This window comes from Schistocerca serialis, chromosome 12 (genome assembly GCF_023864345.2).
Source record: "Schistocerca serialis cubense isolate TAMUIC-IGC-003099 chromosome 12, iqSchSeri2.2, whole genome shotgun sequence".
NCBI lineage: Eukaryota > Metazoa > Arthropoda > Insecta > Orthoptera > Acrididae > Schistocerca > Schistocerca serialis.
Window position 1 is genome coordinate 69640448 of NC_064649.1, and position 22080 is coordinate 69662527.

The 22080-nt window shown below is 42.9% G+C and overlaps 1 protein-coding gene across 1 annotated transcript in view; it reads left to right on the forward strand.

Moving 5' to 3' along the window:
* The window catches only part of LOC126427938 (insulin-like growth factor-binding protein complex acid labile subunit), a 225304-nt gene that overhangs the window by 196175 nt on the left and 7049 nt on the right, over window positions 1-22080 (forward strand). The window contains exon 9 of the mRNA XM_050089830.1: window positions 21525-21688. Within this exon, the coding sequence (XP_049945787.1) occupies window positions 21525-21688 (164 nt within the window). The remainder of the gene's footprint in view (window positions 1-21524; window positions 21689-22080) is intronic.

A 22080-nucleotide genomic window follows, 5' to 3' on the forward strand; every position in this document is an offset into this window, starting at 1 on the left:
CAGCAACCATGTTAAAATTTTAGAGGGTGATTTTAATGCTCAATTAGGTAAAGAGAAAAAACATAAGAAAAAGGTGAGTGGAATTCCTGCGTATAAATGGACAATCCAAAATGGTCAAAGACTTGTTGAAACGAGCAAAAAATTTAAACTTATGATCATGTCAACCCATCCAAACAAAAAACTTGGCAGGAACCCAATATATTTATTGGAGAATATCAAATCGATCATGTAGCAACTTCATACCACAAATACAAGGAAATTTTAAGGGCTAATACAGAATTTTACCATTACTTAATGCGAATAAAAGCACAACTGCAACCGTAAAAACTCTTCAAAACAAAAAATGTTGTCCCAAAATTTGATACTGCTAAAATAACCCCAACTCTAAGTAGCGAACTTGACAAAATATAATCCAACAATTTTCAAAGCTTAAGATAAAAGTTCATCACAACGGCACAAAATTTAGTTCCGCTTCGAAAGAAATAAAAACATGCTTGGTGGAAAGCGGATTGTGGTTCAAATGGCTCGGAGCACTATGGGACTCAACTGCTGAGGTCATTAGTCCCCTAGAACTTAGAACTAGTTAAACCTAACTAACCTAAGGACATCACAAACATCCATGCCCGAGACAGGATTCGAACCTGCGACCGTAGCGGTCTTGCGGTTCCAGACTGCAGCGCCTTTAACCGCACGGCCACTTCGGCCGGCAGCGGATTGTGAAACAACAGTTAAATCTAGGCATGAGGCATTCAAAAATTGGAATAGTAACAAAACTGAAAATACGTACAACACATTTCTAACTGTAAGAAAGGGAATACCTGAATTAGACTAAAAGAAACTACGAAAATGCCTAACTTTCAGAAATCGATAATACTTCCAAAAATTACAATACAAGAAAATTTTATAAAACATTCAAAACAAAGCTAAACGGTTACCAAGCTCAATGTCTATGCTTCAAAATGAAAATGGCTGTTTAGCTCTGAACAACCAGGAAAACTGTAAGGTCCTTGCTAATTATTTTGGAAAACGATTCAACTGTACACAACCAGCCAATAAATTAAAACCACAGCAGACTAACAACACCAACCATACCTCTAAAGAACCTGATAGTATCGAAATAATTAAGCAAATTAAGAAACATAAAAACAATAAAGCATCCGGAGAAGATGGCGTAATTGGAGAAATACTAAAAGCAGCCTGCCGCAACACTTTGAAACAGATCAGTCAACTAATACGACATATTTGGCAAACTGAGAAAATAACTGAGGACTGGAAAATTGTCCTAATTCATACATTGCATTAAACAAGGGACAGAACCGATGTCAATATTTACGGAGGAACCTCCCTTCTACCGGTAACATACACATTTTTCTCCCAATGTTTACTTGGCAGAGCCCAAGAACTGTGTGAACCAAAATTGGTGAATACAAGCAGGCTTTATATCAAACAGATCCTGTCCAAAGCAAATTCTTAATTTATAACTAATCCTTAGGAACCAAAGAATTTCTGATAACAATATTGTATTAACATTTGCGGATTTTAAAAGGGCCTACTCCTAAGTCTGATACTGAATGTCTTTTCCAAATTTTAAAGGAACAAGGGCTAGATAATAAAACTAACACTGATTGAGATTACGTTAACTGACACTAGCTCTAAACTTCAGTTCGTGCCAGAAACTTCTGAATCATTTGACAGAAAGACTGATGTTATACAGGGAGATGAACTCTCCCCATTACCGTTTAACTTTGTTTTGTAAAAGGTGATTACACAATGGCGAGAGTAAAAATCGAATCAAAATACAGATCAATCAACCAAGTTAGGCAGAAGTAATATTAGATTGCCTGGCCTTTCCAGATGATCTGGCAATTTTAACTAGTTATATTAACACAACTCGAAACTAACTGAAATCCTTAAAGAAGTTGCGGTCAATGTAGGACTACATATATCATTTGAAAAACCGGAATATATGGCATGTAACTTGTTTTTGAACACGAGACAAGGAAAAATAAAAAGGGCTACTCAGTATAAATACTTGGGGGAAATCATACAAGAAAATGGTCTGAAAAAAGCTGCAAAATAAATTTGCTGTCAAAAATTGGCAACAGCATTCACATTAAAACGAAATATTTATAAAAAAAATCAGTTTCTAAATTCAATAAACTTAAGCATTACAGTAGTAATCAAACCTGAATGGAGTAGAAACTTTAATTATAAATAAAAAGAGAGATATTGAAGAAATTCAAAAGAAATAAAGATTTTTAAGAAAATATAAAACCCCGAAATTACTGATGAAGAAACTTATAGGATGAGAATTAATAAGGAAATAGAATACAGAAACGTACATAGTGATATGAGAAAACGAAAACTTAAAATTTTGTGGGCACATTAAAAGAATGGCACCCACTAGGTTGACAAAGGAAATAGTAGAATTCTACGAAAACGGAAGTAATGCCAAAACTGAGACAATTAAATGGATCGCTGCGATTAAGGAGGATCTTGAAGCAGCAGGTATAGCTCAGGCAGATCGAAAAACGTTTAGGCAAACGATATTTGTTTGGAAAGCTAGTCAGAGGGAAGTTAGAAAACGGATTTGAACACCGTGGTCGACTTCATTGTGAAAGGATGAAATAAATTTGAACACAAAGTGTAAGTAGGCTGTTTATGTTTTCTCTATGTAAGTAGGCTGTTTATGTTTTCTCTATGTAAGTAGGCTGTTTATGTTTTCTCTATGTAAGTAGGCTGTTTATGTTTTCTTATTGGCAACGTTACGTAGCGCTCAATATGAAAATCACTGGCTGTGCTGTGTGCAGTCTGTGGCTAGTTTGCATTGTTGTCTGCCATTGTAGTGTTGGGCAGCGGCAGCTGGCTGTGAACAGCGCGTAGCGTTGCGCAGTTGGAGGTGAGCCGCCAGCAGTGGTGGATGTGGGGAGAGAGATGGCGGAGTTTTGTAATTTTTCATGAACTGATATATTTATATATGATGATATCAAGGTAAATACATTGTTTGTTCTCTATTAATATCTTTCATTTGCTAACTATCCCTATCAGTAGTTAGTGCCTTCAGTAGTTTGAATCTTTTATTTAGCTGGCAGTAGTGGCGCTCGCTGTATTGCAGTAGCTTGAGCAGCGAAGATTTTTGTGAGGTAAGTGATTTGTGAAAGGTATAGTTTAATGTTTGTCAGGGCCATTCTTTAGTAGGAAATTTTGAAAGTCAGATTGCGTTGCGCTAAAAATATTGTGTGTCAGGTTAAGCACAGTCTTGTATAATTGTTAAAAGGGGACGTTTCATATATGAAACGTCCCCTTTTAACAATTATACAAGACTGTGCTTAACCTGACACACAATATTTTTAGCGCAACGCAATCTGACTTTCAAAATTTCCTACTAAAGAATGGCCCTGACAAACATTAAACTATACCTTTCACAAATCACTTACCTCACAAAAATCTTCGCTGCTCAAGCTACTGCAATACAGCGAGCGCCACTACTGCCAGCTAAATAAAAGATTCAAACTACTGAAGGCACTAACTACTGATAGGGATAGTTAGCAAATGAAAGATATTAATAGAGAACAAACAATGTATTTACCTTGATATCATCATATATAAATATATCAGTTCATGAAAAATTACAAAACTCCGCCATCTCTCTCCCCACATCCACCACTGCTGGCGGCTCACCTCCAACTGCGCAACGCTACGCGCTGTTCACAGCCAGCTGCCGCTGCCCAACACTACAATGGCAGACAACAATGCAAACTAGCCACAGACTGCACACAGCACAGCCAGTGATTTTCATATTGAGCGCTACGTAACGTTGCCAATAAGAAAACATAAACAGCCTACTTACATAGAGAAAACATAAACAGCCTACTTACATAGAGAAAACATAAACAGCCTACTTACATAGAGAAAACATAAACAGCCTACTTACAAAAGGAAGACCAACCATCAAAAGTTACACTGATGCATTGTACCTCGCTTGGTTCTATTGGACCCATACGTGAGAAATAATAATAATAATAATAATAATAATAATAATAATAATGTATAAAGGTCGTTGACATTATAATAGTATCACAGCAAAGCCCCTGGAAGAGCAACGGAATGGACAGTGTCTTGAAAGGACGATGTAAGATGAACCTCAACAAAAGCAAAACGAAGATAATGGAATGTAAGCGAATTAAATCAGGTGATGCCGAGGGAATTAGGTTAGGAAATGAGACACTTAGAGTAGAAGATGAGTTTTGCTATTTGGGGAGCAAAATAGCTCATGATGGTCGAAGTAGAGAGGATAGAAACTGTAGACTGGCAACTGCAAGGAAAGCGTTCCTGAAGAAGTGAAATTTTTTAACATCGAGTATAGATTTAAGTGTCAGGAAGTCTTTTCTGAAAGTATTTGTATGGAGTGAAGCCATCCATGTATGGAAGTGAAACATGGGCGATAAATACTCGTAGTTTGGACAAGATGAGAATTGAAGCTTTCGAGATGTGATGCTGCAGAAGAATGCTGAAGATTAGATGGGTAGATCACATAACTAATGAGGAGGTGCTGAATAGAACTGGGAAGAAAAGGAATTCGTGGCACAACTTGACTAGAAGAAGGGATCGGTTGGTAGGACATATTCTGAGGCATCAAGGGATCACCAGTTTAGTATTGGAGGGCTGCGCGGAGGGTAAAAATTGTAGAGGTAGACCAAGAAATGAATACACTAAACAGATTCAGAAGGATGTAGGTTGCAGTAGGTACTAGGAGATAAAGAAGCTTGCACAGGATAGAGTAGGATGGAGAGCTGCATCAAACCAATCTCAAGACTGAAGACCACAACAACAAGAAGGTGGTAAGAGTTACAAGCTCACATCTGTATGTTTTTTTTCTTATTATACTTAAAAAAGAGAAAAAATAAACTTACAAAAAATAGAGAACGTATAAATGTTAGGAATGTAACAGCATCGACAAATTAATGTATGATGTAGATGTAAATAACTCTTTCTACGTCATTGTCATGTATCGTGCAAAATGACCCATGGAACTGGTAACCAACTACCTTGCTATAAAATTTCCTGGCGGATAAAAACTGTGTGCCGGACCGAGACTCGAACTTGGGACTCTTCCCTTTCGCGGGCAAGTGCTCTACCATCTGAGGTACCCAAGCACGAGGTACCCCGTCGGGACGTGAGTCGTGAGTCGTACTTGGGTAGCTCAGATGGTAGAGCACTTGCCCGCGGAAGGCAAGGGTCCCAAGTTCGAGTCTCGGTCCGGCACACAGTTTTAATCTGCCACGAAGTTTCATATCATTGCACACACCGCTACAGAGTGAAAATCTCATTCTGGATACCTTGATATATGCTGTGCACGCTGTTTATATCCATAATGCATTTCTGACCAGTGGATACCAGCCTCGGTATTATCGGTTGTGCACCCAGTATCGACTGTTCCAGTTTGACCCAAAAGCTTTGAGACACACCGCATACATCTACATCTATATTTATGCTCCGCAAGCCACCTAACGGTGTGTGGCTGAGGACACTTTACGTGCCACTGTCATTACCTCCCTTTCCTGTTCCAGTCGCATATGGTTCGCGGGAAGAAAGCCTCCGTGCCGGAAAGCCTCCGTGCGCGCTCGAATCTCTCTAATTTTACATTCTTGATCTACTCGGGAGGTATAAGTAGGGGGAAGCAATTTATTCGATACCTCATCCAGATATCCGACACTATCTACTAGGTCATTTATATATATTGTGAAAAGCAATGGTCCCATAACACTCACCTGTGGCACGCCAGAGGTTACTTTAACGTCTGTGGACGTCTCTCCATTGAGGACAACATGCTGTGTTCTGTTTGCTAAAAAAACTTCAAGCCAGCCACACAGCTGGTCTGATATTCCGTAGGCTCTTACTTTGTTTACCAGACGACAGTGCGGAACTGTATCGAGCGCCTTCCGGAAGTCAAGGAAAATGGCATCTACCTGGGAGCCTGTATCTAATATAAAGCGGGTCGGGTCTCACACGATCGCTGTTTCCGGAGTCCATGTTGATCCCTACAGAGTAGATTCTGGGTTTCCAGAAATGACATGATACGCGAGCAAAAAACATGTTCTAAAATTCTACAACAGATCGATGTCAGAGATATAGGTCTATAGTTTTGCACATGTGCTCGACGACCCTTCTTGAAGACTGGGACTACCTGTGCATATCCACAATGGCATTCATCGCAGTGCTGACGCTCGGCTTAGAGGCGGGAGATGGGCTGCCTGTAGAAGCTACCTTTTCCTTGGCCGGGTCTCTCCGGGTGTCGCCGGTGTGGGAGCAGCCCACGGGATCCTCGACACACAGCAGACGGCTAATTACGTTCCGAGGTTGCGCAAGGCGGCGGACCAGCCGAGGCGAGACGGCCCCCCTGCAGCACAATGTCGGCGGCTTCCTGCGGCCGCGGCGAACCAAGGACGCGGGCCCTGCCTGCTCGTGACCTCTGCCAGAGGGACTCCGGAGAAGCTGACGCTGTGGTCAACCCACGAAATTACTTCCCAGCCAAAGGGTCTAGGTCATAGCACTGCACCCGCGCGGCGAGCGCGAGTCAGCGGCACTGTTTGCCCGTTGAGCTCATTCGCCACCTCTCTCGTATCGGGTATGATAGGTGCTCCATTCTAGGCGCTTAACAAGCCTCTTTCATACACCTCCACAAAATCTCATACAGGGTGGTGCACGAAATGTGTTACCATTTTGTTTTCGAATACATGTTGTCAGATCAAGATAAGATGGATAGTTTTTATGAGGCACTCAATGATGTAGTTGTTAGAGTAAAGAACGAGGACAGTGTTCTGCTCATGGGTGATTTTAACGCCAGGATTGGAAATCGAACAGAAGGGTATGAGAAGGTTATGGGTAAATTTGGAGAGGATATGGAGGCCAACAGCCACGGGAAACAACTCTTGGATTTATGTACCAGTATGGGCTTAGTAATCACAAACTCCTTTTTTAAACGTAAGAACATTCACCGGTATATTTGGGAAGGCAGGGAACCAGATCTGTCATTGGCTATATAATAACAGATCAGGAATTCAGGAAGGCTGTTAGGGACACACGTGTATTCAGGGGATTCTTTGATTACACTGATCATTATTTAATCTGCTGTGAAATTGGGATTGTGAGGCCGAAAGTGCAGGAGGTCAGGTCCATACGTAGGAGGATAAGAGTGGAGAAACTTCAGGATAAGGAAATCAGGCACAAGTACATAACAGTGATCTCAGAAAGGTACCAGTTAGTTGAATGTAATCAATTACAGTCATTGGAAAAGGAATGGTCAAGCTACAGGGACACAGTACTAGAAGTGGCCGAAGAATGTCTTGGAACAGTAGTGTGTAAAAGTAGGATGAAGCAGACAGCTTGGTGGATTGACACAGTCAAGGCAGGCTGTAAAAGGAAAAAGATGCTGTATCAAAAATGGCTACATACTAGAACCCAGCTAGACAGAGAAAGTTATGTTGAAGAAAGAAACAAAGCCAAACAGATAATTGCAGCATCCAAGAAGAAATCTTGGGAAGACTTTGGAAACAGGTTGGAGACTATGGGTCAAACTGCTGGAAAACCATTAAGGAGTGTAATTAACAGTCTTCGAAAGGGAGGTAGGAAGGAAATGACAAGAATTTTGGACAGGTCAGGAAAACTGCTGGTGAATCATGTGGATGCCTTGGGCAGATGGAGGGAATATTTTGAAGAGTTGCTCAATGTAGGTGAAAATACGATCAGTAATGTTTCAGATTTCGAGGTAGAATGGGATAGGAATGATGATGGAAATAGGATCACATTTGAGGAAGTGGAGCATTTTGGACAGGTCAGGAAAACTGCTGGTGAATCATGTGGATGCCTTGGGCAGATGGAGGGAATATTTAGAAGAGCTGCTCAATATAGGTGAAAATACGATCAGTAATGTTTCACATTTCGAGGTAGAATGGGATAGGAATGATGATGGAAATAGGATCACATTTGAGGAAGTGGAGTATTTTGGACAGGTCAGGAAAACTGCTGGTGAATCATGTGGATGCCTTGGGCAGATGGAGGGAATATTTAGAAGAGCTGCTCAATATAGGTGGAAATACGATCAGTAATGTTTCAGATTTCGAGGTAGAATGGGATAGGAATGATGATGGAAATAGGATCACATTTGAGGAAGTGGAGAAAATGGTCAGTAGATTGCAGTGCAATAAAGCAGCTGGGGTGGATGAAATTAAGTCGGAACTCATCAAATACAGTGGAATGTCAGGTCTTAAATGGCTACACAGGATAATTGAATTGGCCTGGGAGTCGGGATAGGTTCCATCAGACTGGACAAAAGCAGTAATCACACCAATCTTTAAACATGGAAACAGAAAAGATTGTAACAACTACAGAGGTATCTCTTTAATCAGCGTTGTGGGTAAAATCTTCTCAGGTATTGTTGAAAGGAAAGTGCGAGTATTAGTTGAAGACAAATTGGACGAAAATCAGTGTGGGTTTAGGTCTCTTAGAGGTTGTCAGGACCAGATCTTTAGCTTACGGCAAATAATGGAGAAGTGTTATGAGTGGAACAGGGAATTGTATCTATGCTTTATAGATCTAGAAAAGGCATATGACCGGGTTCCTAGGAGGAAGTTATTGTCCGTTCTAGGAGATTATGGAATAGGAGGCAAACTTTTGCAAGCAATTAAAGGTCTTTACATGGATAGTCAGGCAGCAGTTAGAGTTGACGGTAAATTGAGTTCATGGTTCAGAGTAGTTTCAGGGGTAAGACAAGGCTGCAACGTGTCTCCACTGTTGTTCATATTATTTATGGATCATATGTTGAAAACAATAGACTGGCTGGGTGAGATTAAGATATGTGAACACAAAATAAGCAGTCTTGCATATGCGGATGGCTTGGTTGTGATGGAAGATTCGATTGAAAGTTTGCAAAATAATATTTCAGAGCTCGATCAGAAACGGAAGGACTATGGTATGAAGATTAGCATCTCCAAAACGAAAGTAATGTCAGTGGGAAAGAAATATAAACAGATTGAGTGCCAAATAGGAGGAACAAAGTTAGAACACGTGGATGGTTTCAAGTACTTGGGATGCATATTCTCACAGGATGGCAACATAGTGAAAGAACTGGAAGCGAGGTGTAGCAAAGCTAATGCAGTGAGCGCTCAGCTACGATCTACTCTCTTCTGGAAGAAGGAAGTACCAAGACTAAGTTATCTGTGCACCGTTCAATCTTTCGACCAACTTTGTTGTATGGGAGCGAAAGCTGAGTGGATTCAGGTTACCTTATCAACAAGGTTGAGGTTACGGATATGAAAGTAGCTAGGATGATTGCAGGTACTAGTAGATGGGAACAATGGCAGGAGGGTGTCCACAATGAGGAAATCAAAGAAAAACTGGGAATGAACTCTATAGATGTAGCAGTCAGGGCGAACAGGCTTAGATGGTTGGGTCATGTTACACGCATGGGAGAAGCAAGGTTACCCAAGAGACTCATGGGTTCAGCAGTAGAGGGTAGGAGCAGTCGGGGCAGACCAAGGAGAAGGTACCTGGATTCGGTTAAGAATGATTTTGAAGTAACAGGTTTGACATCAGAAGAGGCACCAATGTTAGCACTGAATAGAGGATCATGGAGGAATTTTATAAGGGGGGCTATGCTCCAGACTGAACGCTGAAAGGCACAATCAGTCTTAAATGATGATGATGATGATGATGAATGTTGTCAACACAATCTGAAAGGAACGTACACTACAATGAAGAGCCGTCCATGGAGATTTGTTCTAACTCAACACATTCTCAATATGTCCACCATTTCGTTTCCTAACTTCGTTCAAACGAACACTGAAGTTAGTGATTAACCTACGGCACATGTCTTCCGTAATTTCACTGCAAGCTTCAAGAATAAATCTTCTGAGCTCCATTAATTCACGTGGACGTTTCCGCAATTTTTTTTCCTTTAGGGTACCCCCAAAGAAGAAAGTCACATGGATTGAGGTCTGGACTATTGGGGGGGGGGGGGGGGGGGGGGGGAAGGGGGCAATTTTGTCCATCATGAAGCGACCTGGAAACCTGAGTGAAATGATCCGCATGTCGAAATGCTCGTGTAAATACTCCAACACAGTGTTTGCAGTATGTGGCCTTGCTCCATCTTGCATTAACCACTGCGTGTTGAAGGGCAAGGCAGTAGCAAAAACCTCTGGAAAGAAGCTTTTGCGAAGCATGCTCAAATAACGTTCGCTGTTCACAGTTTCTTCAAAGAAAAGGGGTCCAGTACGACCGTGACTGAAAATTGCTGCCCACGCTGTAATCCTCGGAGGATAATGTTGTCGTTCATGAAGCACGTGTGGGTTTTCAGTCGCCCAAAAGCGTACATTTTGTTTGTTAACCACACCGTCTAAATGAAAATGCGCCTCGGCTGAAAACCAAACGTTGTTGAGAGTTTCTTCCCTATCCTCCGCCCACTGAGCAAACAGTAGTCTCTGCTGCTTGTGTTCTTCAGTGAACTTCTGTGCACATCTTGTATGGGTACATATAGAGGTCACTTTTAAGAATGCGTTGAACGGAGCGTCTGTTTATTCCCAGTTGCACTGCTGCCTTTCTACACGATTTCCCGGGACTTCTCTGTACAGCAACTCGTACCGCTTTAATATTCTCCGGCGATCAAACAGGCTTAGGCCGAGGTCGCTTCGCTTCCAATACTTTTCCTTCCTGTACAAATTTATCGTACAACCTGTGGATGGTCTTCTTGCAAGGGACCCACCGTGTGTTAAACTGTTGTCGAAAACGCCTCTGAGTCACAACAAGGCTTTTCGTTTCATAAAAAAGTAACACAATTGCCGATCGTTGCTGTGTCGTCAGTCTTCCATTGTCAGCCATTGCTGCTTACTAGTCTCCTAGCGACAGTATCGTGAATTACACGTCATTTCGTAACTCATTTGAGTTTCCAAGCTCTGCTGGCACTGCTGTAGAGATCCCAGCGGGATATTCAATGTGCGTCGTAAACTGTGAAAGAAACAATTGGTAACACATTTCGTGCTCCACCCTGTACACTGAAGCGCCAAAGAAGCTGGTGGAGGCATGTGTATTCAAATACAGGGACACGTAAACAGGCAGAATACTCCGCTGCGGTCGGCAACGCCTCTATAAAGCCCGATCTACACGAGCGACTTTCTGGTCAAATTCGACTACTCAAAGTGCGTGTACCTTTTGTGGCTGCATGTAAATCAGAAACCAACCACGACGAGACTGTGTCTAGGACGTCACTGATCTATAGAGTGTGCCGAGCGCAGAGTTCATTATTTCCGATTATGGTGCACACTGCGCATGCGAAGAAACAAGGAACTTTGGCGGTGTCTGCTAATATCGAAAGTTAACCTGGCCGAGCTCACTCCTATTATAGAAATTGTTTTTTTGCTTTCGTGGCTCCGTAATCCTTATTGGCTGGTTTGTTTTGTTTTCGTGGCACACTAAAAAGTCACACAAGGTCCTGAGATCTTTTCCTCCTAGTCTTCTCTTACAAGATACACGAAATATATTAGAGAGAAAAAGCATACACTATGCACAACTAAGAACGTAAGCAGATAATGTGCTTTACTGAAAATTGTTACAATCGTGGAAAGGTCAGACTAATCTGACGAGATACATAATTTTCAATGTTATTTGGAACTTTGCAAGAAAACTATATATAAAAGATAAATAAAAAAAGAGGCCATTTAATGCGCTCAAGTTATTGTACTTTGCAAGTATATATTTTCTCGAGCAAATAAATGTATACAGGTACATTCCTTGACGAGAACTTCCCCTATTAATTCTGCTGTGGACATCGATAAACTTCATTATTATTCTTGTTTCAATATTTTGGTACTACATTTTTACATTTTCGTAGAAAGGTTACTCTCTCATAACCTTAAGTTCACCACCAAACTACACATCAGACAGCTCTCAGAACACACGCAAATTTGGCTCTGACATGTAAACGAAAATGACCACTCGAAACAGACCGAGTTTCACCACAGGAACAAGCGCCAGGGGCGCTGCAGTAGACTCACTTGTTTCGAGTAGCCAACTGAGACAAGAAAATCTATCATGTAAAACGGGCTTAACACAACAAGTGTCTGGCGCAGTTGTTAGATCGGTTACTGCTTCTACAATGGCAGGTTATCAAGATATAAGTGAGTTTGAACGTGGTGTTATAGTCAGCGCATGAGCGATGGTAGCGATGAAGTGAGGATTTTCCCGTACTACCATTTCACGAGCGTTCCGTAAATATTAGGAATCCGGTAAGACATCAAATCTCCGACATCGCTGCGGCCGGAAGAATAGCCTACAAGAACGGGACCAATGACGACTGAACAGAATCGTTCAACGTGACAGAAGTGCAACCCTTCCGAAAATTGCTGCAGATTTCAATGCTGGGCCATCAACAAGTGTCAGCGTGCGAACCATTCAACGAAACATCATCGATATGGGCTTTCGGAGCGGAATGCCCACTTGTGTAACCTTGGGGGACTGCGCGACACAAAGCTTTACTCCTCGTCTGGACCCGTCAACACCTGTTGATGACTGGAAGCACATTGCTTGATCGGACGAGTCTCGTTTCAAGTTGTATCGAGCGGATGGATATGTACAGGTATGGAGATAACCTTATCAATCCATGGAACCCTACATGTCTGCTGGGGACTGTTCAAGCTGGTGGAGGCTCTATAATGGTACGGGGCGTGTGCAGTTCGAGTGATATGGGAGCCCTGATACATCTAGATACGACTGTGACAGCTGACAATTACGTAAGCATCCTGTCTGATCACCTGCATTCATTCATGTCCATTGTGCAATCCGACGGAATTGGGCAATTCCAGGAGGTCAATGCGACACCCCACACATCCATAATTGCCGCAGAGTGGCTCCAGGAATACTCTTCTGGGTTTAAACACTTCCGCTGGCCACCAAAGCCAAAGTCCCCAGACATGAACATTTTTCAGCATATCTGAGATGCCTTGTAACGTGCTGTTCAGAAGAGATCTTCAGCCCCCCCTTACTCTTGCGGATTTATGGACAGCCCTCCAGGATTCATGGCGTAACTTCCCTCCAGAACAACTTCAGACATTAGTCGTGTCCGTGCCACGGTCTGTTATGGCACTTCCGGGTGCTCGCGGGAGCGCTACATGATATTAGACAGGTGTATCAGTTTCTTTGGTTACTCTGTTTATAAAAATTAATGTTTATTTTTTCATTATTTGTTCGTATTTTATGCGCTGCTATAGCGTTCATGCGATTGCGACTAGTCTTCGCCTACTTACTACTTGCACTTGCGCGAAGATTATACGCGTTGAGCAATTAAGTTACGTAGGTGAGAGCACCACGAACCTATCAAAGGGGCGGGGATGAGGCGAAAAACAAGCGTAGGTCACCATGCGCGAATTTCCACACTTTAGTCAATCTTTTTTTTTTAGAGAGAGAAAGAGTACGTAGTGACTTGCAACAAATTATGCAGACAATTTCACGTCTTTCCGACATTAGTTCTCGCTCACAGCCCCTACAGATGATGAAAGGAAAAATCTTTGCCGCTAACTACATTTTCGCTTGTTATGCGGTAAAACTGCCGCATCAGGGATGACTTGGTAAATCTTTGCTTTTGTGCTACTACTAAATTAATTCAAGGTATATTTTTCGTACAGTATTCACGAATGCCACTGAATGCCCATGCAATATCATATCATTGTACGATACATACTTCATCAGGTATAGCGTCATAGACACTCAGATTCGTTGAAAACAGACACATCATGCACTACGTTTGAATTTATTACGTCTTAACTATCACCTCTATTCGCAAAACCGTTTGCAGACAGTTTCAAAATGAGACACTGAATTCTGCTGCAAAATTGTATCATTCTACGACATATTCTTCAGGAGATATGACGTCATATTGAGATTCGTGAAAACGAAAAGTGGAGGGTGATATTCGCTCTAGATACAGATGAAATTTATGTACAGACATGTGTGATGTTTGTTAAATATATTGGAAGTATACGTCACATCTGCGTACTACGGCAAAGTTGCTGGAAAACTCCTCCTCTCAAGCAAATGGAACAATATCAACCAAACTTCGTACACATTGTACTTTGGAAATAATTATTGTGGAGGTAAGACTGTTCTGCCTGCTAATGTAGCAGGGGTGATAACTTGGTGATGGTGAGAGATGTTGAAGGCGGAGATGCACACAGATAGGGAGGAAGTGGGCAGAGAGGGAGAAGAGGAAGTGGAAAAGCAAGGTTAGGACGAGATGAAAGGAGGAGGACATGATGAAAAGATTGGGGGAGGAGATGAAAAGAGAGGTGGAGGAGAAATGAAAAGAAAGAGGGAGAGGAGATTAAAAGAAAGGGGGGGAGGTGAAAAGGGAGGGGGGAGATGAAAAGACAGTGGAAGGAGGAGATGAAAGAGGAGTGGGAGGAGGGGATAGAGATGAGAGAATGAGCTTAATGAGGTTCCAAGTAGAAGGATATAGAGGCAGGAAGGATGCGATGGACAGAAATAGGGGTAGAAGCAGATTATCAGAGAGAGAGAGAGATAGGGGGGGGAAGGGGGGAGAAATAGATGAATAGAGAGAGGGTGGGCAGAAGAAGATGGAGAGGGGAACGACAGGAGGAAATGGTCAGAGAGAGGAGCAGGAAATCGACATAACCGAGCAACGCCAGGTACTCAGAGAGTATTTCATAAGAAATAGAGGAACTTCTCAAATCATTGGAGTAAGTGATAACCAAAGGACAAACGATGCAGAACGTGTAGCATCATAACATTCCCGTTATGTCAGCATGACGTGGGTGGTAACAGAGGGTAAGTACACATGAGGGCTGTCATTGGAAAAGTGCACGACCGTCGCATCTAGCGACTGTTCTCTGTAAACCTTGCTTCTTCTAAAGCTATCCCTTCCCTGCACTGGAAACGCGCGGTCGTGGCCTCGTATATAAGTGGCACTGCAATTGTCATAATCGGAGTATACACTTAACAGCTTTGCAGTAAGAAGCATATAGTTCTTCTTTTCCAAGAGATACCTTTTCTTAATTCCTGTGGCTTTTGAACATAGCACAGACAACTCTACACAAGGCGTATTACACAACACATCGTTTGCTGCTGACATTCTGAAATCACTGTCAGATAAAATCTTTAATTACTTCTGCCTCATCTACACGGAAGTAGTAATCACCATCCCGCAACTAAGTCCTTGCAGTAAGTTGTTATCAGTTGAAACACCCGCTAAACCCGCAGGGCAGAACAGCTGATTAGGATTGTGGAAAGGGCCAAATAAGGTGGCGGTGAGTTTCACTTCGAAATTGTAATTTATTGTAATTTAATAACACATTTAAACCAAAACAGTACATAGCTGAACCTTTACAACTACGAGTTTCAAAATCCAATTCTTTTACGGCTGAAGGCCTCCAAATAAGAAATCTTAAAAATCAACAAGATAAATTTCAAGTGACTGAAATAAAAGAATTGATTAACTGCGTGTCTTCACTCACTTGAAATTTATCTTGTTGATTTTTAAGATTTCTTGTTTGGAGGCCTTCAGCCGTAAAAGAATTGGATATTTTAAGTCAGAAGGCCGCAATGTTTTCGCTTAAGGGGAAATTTTAAGAATAAGGCTTTAAGCGGCTGAAGGCCTACAGTTGATTTCCCAAAAATTCAAAAATACCTTAAACGTTTAAGTTTTAAGTGACTGACAGCGCACTAAATGAAAAGATAGCACAACAACAGTAACTTTCAGCAAAATATCCACTTGCCAGAATTGAAACTTACTTACACGGACTGAAGGTCCTTGATTTATATGAAACAATAAAAATTTTTGTAAAGAATTGGCTATAATAGATTAGCAACAGACCATTAAACAGCCATGAAAAGGACAGTATAGATAACGTTACTCAGACGCCTCCAGGGGGGGCGGAGGGGGGGGGCTGCCCTCGAAACATTTACGTTGACTTAGGTGAGACAGGTGGTGGGCCCAATTACACTTGATCCGTCGGTACCCTACCAAGAGACAATCACGGACCGACCGACCAAACGACTTGCTAGCCACCAATCGGTACGTGAAAACTGAAAGACCATACTGCTACGGACGTGATTATCCACAATGAAGTATGTATTAAGCTATCAAAACTACACACCGTGTTGGACAGCGACAACAGGTGAGGAAAGGACACTGCCTGAATTTTACGTCAGTGGCCAGGGCAGGTAATCCGGACACTAGCGGCCACAAGGCAGAAAATTCAGCTGATGCACCTGAATTGTAGTGAACCAATATAGTTAATTCCACCACACGGCTGCTCGATTTCATCACTACAACTACTCGGTGTTGCTCACAGGAAAAACTCCCCAACAGCGAACCACCGAAACGAACGACACAACATGAATGGACGTGGGTTGGGTACTTAACACAGCACTCAACTTCGGTGCCCTGGGTCGGTGAACCACGAAGCTCGTAGCGATCGGACAGCTCCACACACGCTCAGACACATCACAGGGACCGCCAGCGGACCCAGCCGACTGCGCCGCACGGAGATATCCTCCCTGGCCTGCACCAACCGACCGAGTACGTTTTGTTCGTTGCATCTGCTCGGGGCGGACGTCGTAACACATCCGTTTAAGTACGTTGTTGATCGATTAGCTCAGTTTCTTTTTTTTTTTTTTTTTGTATTACAGAGGGCTGCTAACCCTCTGACCGAACACGCTGAGCTACCGTGCCGGCAACCCTCAGAATGTCGACAACATCTCAAATAGTCGTCAGTGGAAATAACACCAACTACACAAACAACCAGACAAACACTTGCACGAAGACCTGAACGATACACAACAGTAACTAAGCACGCACGAAAGCAAATCTGGTGTCGATGCAAACACACACACAGCCGACTCATGGACGATCGGCGAGCCAAAACGCGTCGTCTGGTAGGACGGCCCACCGACGATCCACCAAGACCGTGGTCCGGCTCAAGTGGTGCGTGGCGGCAGGGGTCGGGCGAGCCATGTCGACGCATACCTCACTGCTACTCCAACCCGACTGCACTAGCAGCGCATTGCAACTCCCCGACTGTCAGGTTCGGACTGCGCTCCAGACGCGTTCCAACTGACTAGCAGACCCGAACTCGCGACCCGAACTGGCTTACGACAGACAACGACCGGGAAGTAATAGCAGTCCAAAGATGCGACGAGAGGGGACATATTGATACGCGCTGCTAGCGCCGCTCGCGGTCAAGCAAAGCAGCAACTCAGTGACGGTAATAATTTGATTTAACGAAGTGAGGTGGAAGTACGTTAAAAACAGGGTGTAAAATACAGGATGGCGGAAACACGAGCCACGCATGGATAATCAGTATTGCATAACAAATTATTCCGTACATGACCAGCCGCTTCAGTACACTCTGCCCACCTCTGCTAATGCAAGCGAGTTTCTGCATCGACTGTTTTAGCCAGTCAAAGGAAAGGAATTTCCATGCTACTATACATACAGTGTTTTTCAAAATTACACCGAGAAACTTCGAGGGGATGTAGAAGAAGTCTTCAGCAAAAAATGAGGATGGGAACTTACTCCGTAAACGTCATCCAACGTCCAAAATTACAGGCGGCGGCGCCTGGATATGCATGCATATACAGGGTGTTTCAGAAGCGATAGTCAATATTCGTGGATATGACAAGAATGTTAAATCGATCCAAAAAAGTCAATTAAACATGGCTCTAAAACGCATACATTAAGATCTATAAGCAGTTCTTAATCTTCGATACTGTGAAACAAGCCACTTTTACTGCAGCCGGCCGCGGTGGTCTAGCGGTTCTAGGCGCTCAGTCCGGAACCGCGCGACTGCTACGGTAGCAGGTTCGAATCCTGCCTCGGGCATGGATGTGTCTGATGTCCTTAGGTTAGTTAGGTTTAAGTAGTTCTAAGTTCTAGGGGACTGATGACCACAGATGTTAAGTCCCATAGTGCTCAGAGCCATTTGAACCATTTTTGAACTTTTACTGCAAGCTCTCTGCTTTCCATATTTTGTGAAGAGGTAGTGTGGACCGAAACAAAACAAAAATGTCCATCAAGCATGTGCTCTAGAACGCATACTTTAAGAACTATGAGAAGTTGCTGTTCTGCTCTGCTTTGAAACACAACTCCTCTAATGAACAAGTGTTCATAACTAGATATAAGAGAAAACCGTTGTGATACCTCTGACAGTGGAATACATGTATTGGAACTGTTGTTGCTAGTATTGCTGGGGAGACAACTTTCACAGGTGGCAGTATCGATCAAAACGGGACAGAAATCGAGTAAACGTGGACTCTAAAATGCGTGCCTTAAGGAATGTGTGCACTTGCTCAATGAAGTGGAGGTGTTTGGTTCACAGTAGCGAAGATGAACGAGTCCTCATAGGTCTTCAGGTGTGCTTCTCAAAGCTCATGTTTACTAGACACTTTACTCCTGTTTTGCTCCATACCACCAGTTGTGAAACTTGCCTACTCTACTATCTTAGCAACAACAATACTGGTATTGTCAGAGGTATCAGAACGGTTTTCGCTTACAGCTTTCGACACGTTTGTTTCTGGATCAGGGACCCTTACCTCAAATTGATATATTTATCCTTACCCATCATCCTCGAAAGTCTGTAAAATCATCACGGAATCACCCAGTGTACCCAAACATATACAAACGCCGGCGCCTGTAGTGCTGGATGACGTTTACAGACATGGGTTCCTAACCTCATTTTGTTCCTCAAGACACCTTCTACATCCTCTCGAAGTTTGTCGGTGTAATTCTGAAACATGGTGCCATGCTTCTTCAATAACAAGCGAGGACGTTGTTCGCAGATGGGTGACGTCATGCTATGTCATCAAAACGCCGCTTCATGCGTCCTTCTGCCCCGGCTGTATATTTTGCGGAACACTGCACGATATTACGAATATTCGGTACAAATATTATACCATCCGGTTATAGTACGCAAATCGTTCACACAGCAGGAACAGGTGAGTGCGAGAACTATATGACATTCAGCACAGCATCTCGTGCATGTAAGCTTCTGATAAGAATAATATACAGAAGAATGGAAAACGAAATTGAGGATCTGTTAGACGACAATCAGGTAAAGCCCCCAGAGAGGTAATTCTTACGAGGGTTGCCCAGAAAGTAACGCACCACGTATTTTTTCTTCTACAATTCTATATTGAACATAATGAGAATTACGCTCACGAAAGAACGGTATTTTTATCTACACACCCTATTTTTCCACGTAATCTCCATCCCAATTCTATGGCCTTCCTCCAGCGCGTAACAAGGGCGTGTATGTCCTGTCGCTACCAATCCTTGTCTTGGTGGTGGAGCCAGTGCTTCACTGTGTGAATCACCTCCTCATCGTGTTCAAAATGTCTTCCGCGAATGGTATCCGTTAATGGCTGAAACAATGTGTCAGGCGTGACAACCGTGGATGGTCTCCCCGACCGCAGATAATCGTGGAGTTTCGCCGAACCGCCATCTGATGACCTCACCCTCCGTGGCCAGCGACCAACTGTACTTCTGTCGACTGCAGATGCTCCACAGACTTTCCACAAGCGTTTGTGAATATTCCCCACAATTTCTTTCTCTGCATTGAGAAATTCAATGACGACACGTTGTTTGTAACGTACGTCACCTGCAGACGCCATTTTGAATCTGTCCTGCAGCTACGCTATCCGTCGGAAGTGACGGAAACTTGGCGCACTCACTCAGAAGACTTCAAATAGTACATACGTAACGTTTCGCATCCGTAGCATTGTTTTCGGCTGAGAAAAATATGGTGGTGCATTACTTTCTGGGCAACCCTGCTACGTTGCGCTTCATAATGCAAGCCAGAAAGAACCTTCCTTCATTGGAATTGTCGACCTAGAAAAAGCGTTCGGTAATGCAAAAAGGGGGCTAGATGCTCGAAAGCTTCATAAAAATAGGTGTTAGTTTCCAGAAATAACGTATTAATAGCAACCATACAGTTTATCAAGGTGATACAGACACATTCACAGCAAGGAACATGTTAAAAAATTTCAAGTATTTCTAGACAGCAATTAGCATTTATTTCTGTATAGTCTTCTTCCCTTTCCACGTCTTTTTGTTGTATTTTGGACAAAGGTCAGGGAAAGATAGGTATTATACAAGGTGTACAACTTTGCTTCCACCGTTTTTTCCTCAACATTTGAGTCTTTAATGGAACAAATTGGTTACACATGTATCATTCAAAGTATTTTCCATCGCTAGCCACTACTTTCTCCCATCTTTCGGGCAGTGTACGAATCCCGCGTCGAAAAAATTGTTCATCTTTTGAAGCGATCCACGAATCGATCCAATTTGAGGCTTCTTCATAAGATCGGAAGTGTTCGTCAACCAGACCAAGCGCCATCGATCTATACAGGTGATAATCAGAGAATACGGCTGGTGGAGTAGGGCTTTCCATTTTAACGTTTCCAAGTACGTTTTGACCTCTTTTTTTGCAACGTGGGGTCGAGCGTTGTCGTGCTGCAAAATCACTTTATCGCCCATCTCGTTGTATTGCGGCCGTTTGTCTTATAATGCTCTGTTCAAATACATTAATTACGTTCGGTAACGAGCACCTGTGATTATTTCACTTGGTTTTAACACCTCATGGGACACGACGCCGAGCTGGTCCCACCAAATACAGAGCATCATCTTGGAGCCGTGAATATTCGGTTTGACCGTCGACGTGCAAGCATGGCCGGGATATGTATCCATGATTTTTTTTGCTTTTAGGGCTATCGTAATGAACCCATTTTTCGTCCCCGGTCACAATGTGATGCAGAAATCCCTTCCGTTTTTGCCTCTGAAGCAACTGTTCATAAACATCGTCCAACGTCTCTTGGTTTCAGTTCACACGGAACCCAAGTTCCCTCTTTCTGAATCATGTCCATAGCCTTGAGACGTTTTGAAATGGCTTGCTGTGTCACTCCCACTAATCGTGCCAAGTCTTCTTGCGTTTGACGCGAGTCTTCATTCAGCAATGTCTCCAATTATGCATCTTAAAAAACATTTTCTCTTCAACCACCATGCCGGTCTACGGCGTTAAAATCACCGTTCTTAAAACGTTGAAACCACTCACGACGCGTTCTTTCACTAATAGCGTACTTACCATACGTACCTGAGAGCATTCGGTGAGACTCAGCAGCTGTTTCCTTCATACTGAAACAAAACAGTAACACTTCCCGCAAACGACGAGAATTAGGCTCGTAAACTGAAATTTACAATCAAAAACAACTTTTGATGCAGACACAAATCGACTAATGTTTGAATGAGGTTATGTTGACCGAGGTCCAAGCTAACTGCCTGACGTCTCCGATCTGTTTCTTTCGGCCGTTATTTACCGTTGTCGCCACCTATCGGCAAATGGCGGGAGCAAAGTTGTACACCTTGTACAACATTTTTGACGAGTCTATGTGGTGTGTAGTAAAAATATAAATACAGAGGGTGAGGGCAAATGATCTAGACCGAGATGTTTTATTTGTGTTTCCAGCCGCAATCCGAACCTCCAGGAGGTGCGGCTCCGCATCAACCGGCTATCCCTGGTTCAGCCCGGCACCTTCCGCAACAACTCCCGCCTACAGTACCTGGAGCTGGATCACAACCTACTGCAGACCATGGACGTCTCCGTCATAGAGCCGCTTGTCTGGCTCAAGGGTGAGTTCCTTCACGCACTTTGCTTATATCGACCTGCCACTGGGCTAAATGTCACTCTGTTCTGTGTTCCCAATACTTTCAACCATTTAATCTTACATTTCTTTATCTATGTAACCTTGTACATAATATGTACTACCTTTCAGTCTTTCTCTGCCTTGCTTGACTTTGTCTCTTCTTCTAACATTCGTTTCCTAGAGACACCATCCATATGTTATACTTTCCAATTCCTCTTCAGCTCATACATCCGTTTATTCAGTTCTCAATATACACTCCTGGAAATTGAAATAAGAACACCGTGAATTCATTGTCCCAGGAAGGGGAAACTTTATTGACACATTCCTGGGGTCAGATACATCACATGATCACACTGACAGAACCACAGGCACATAGAC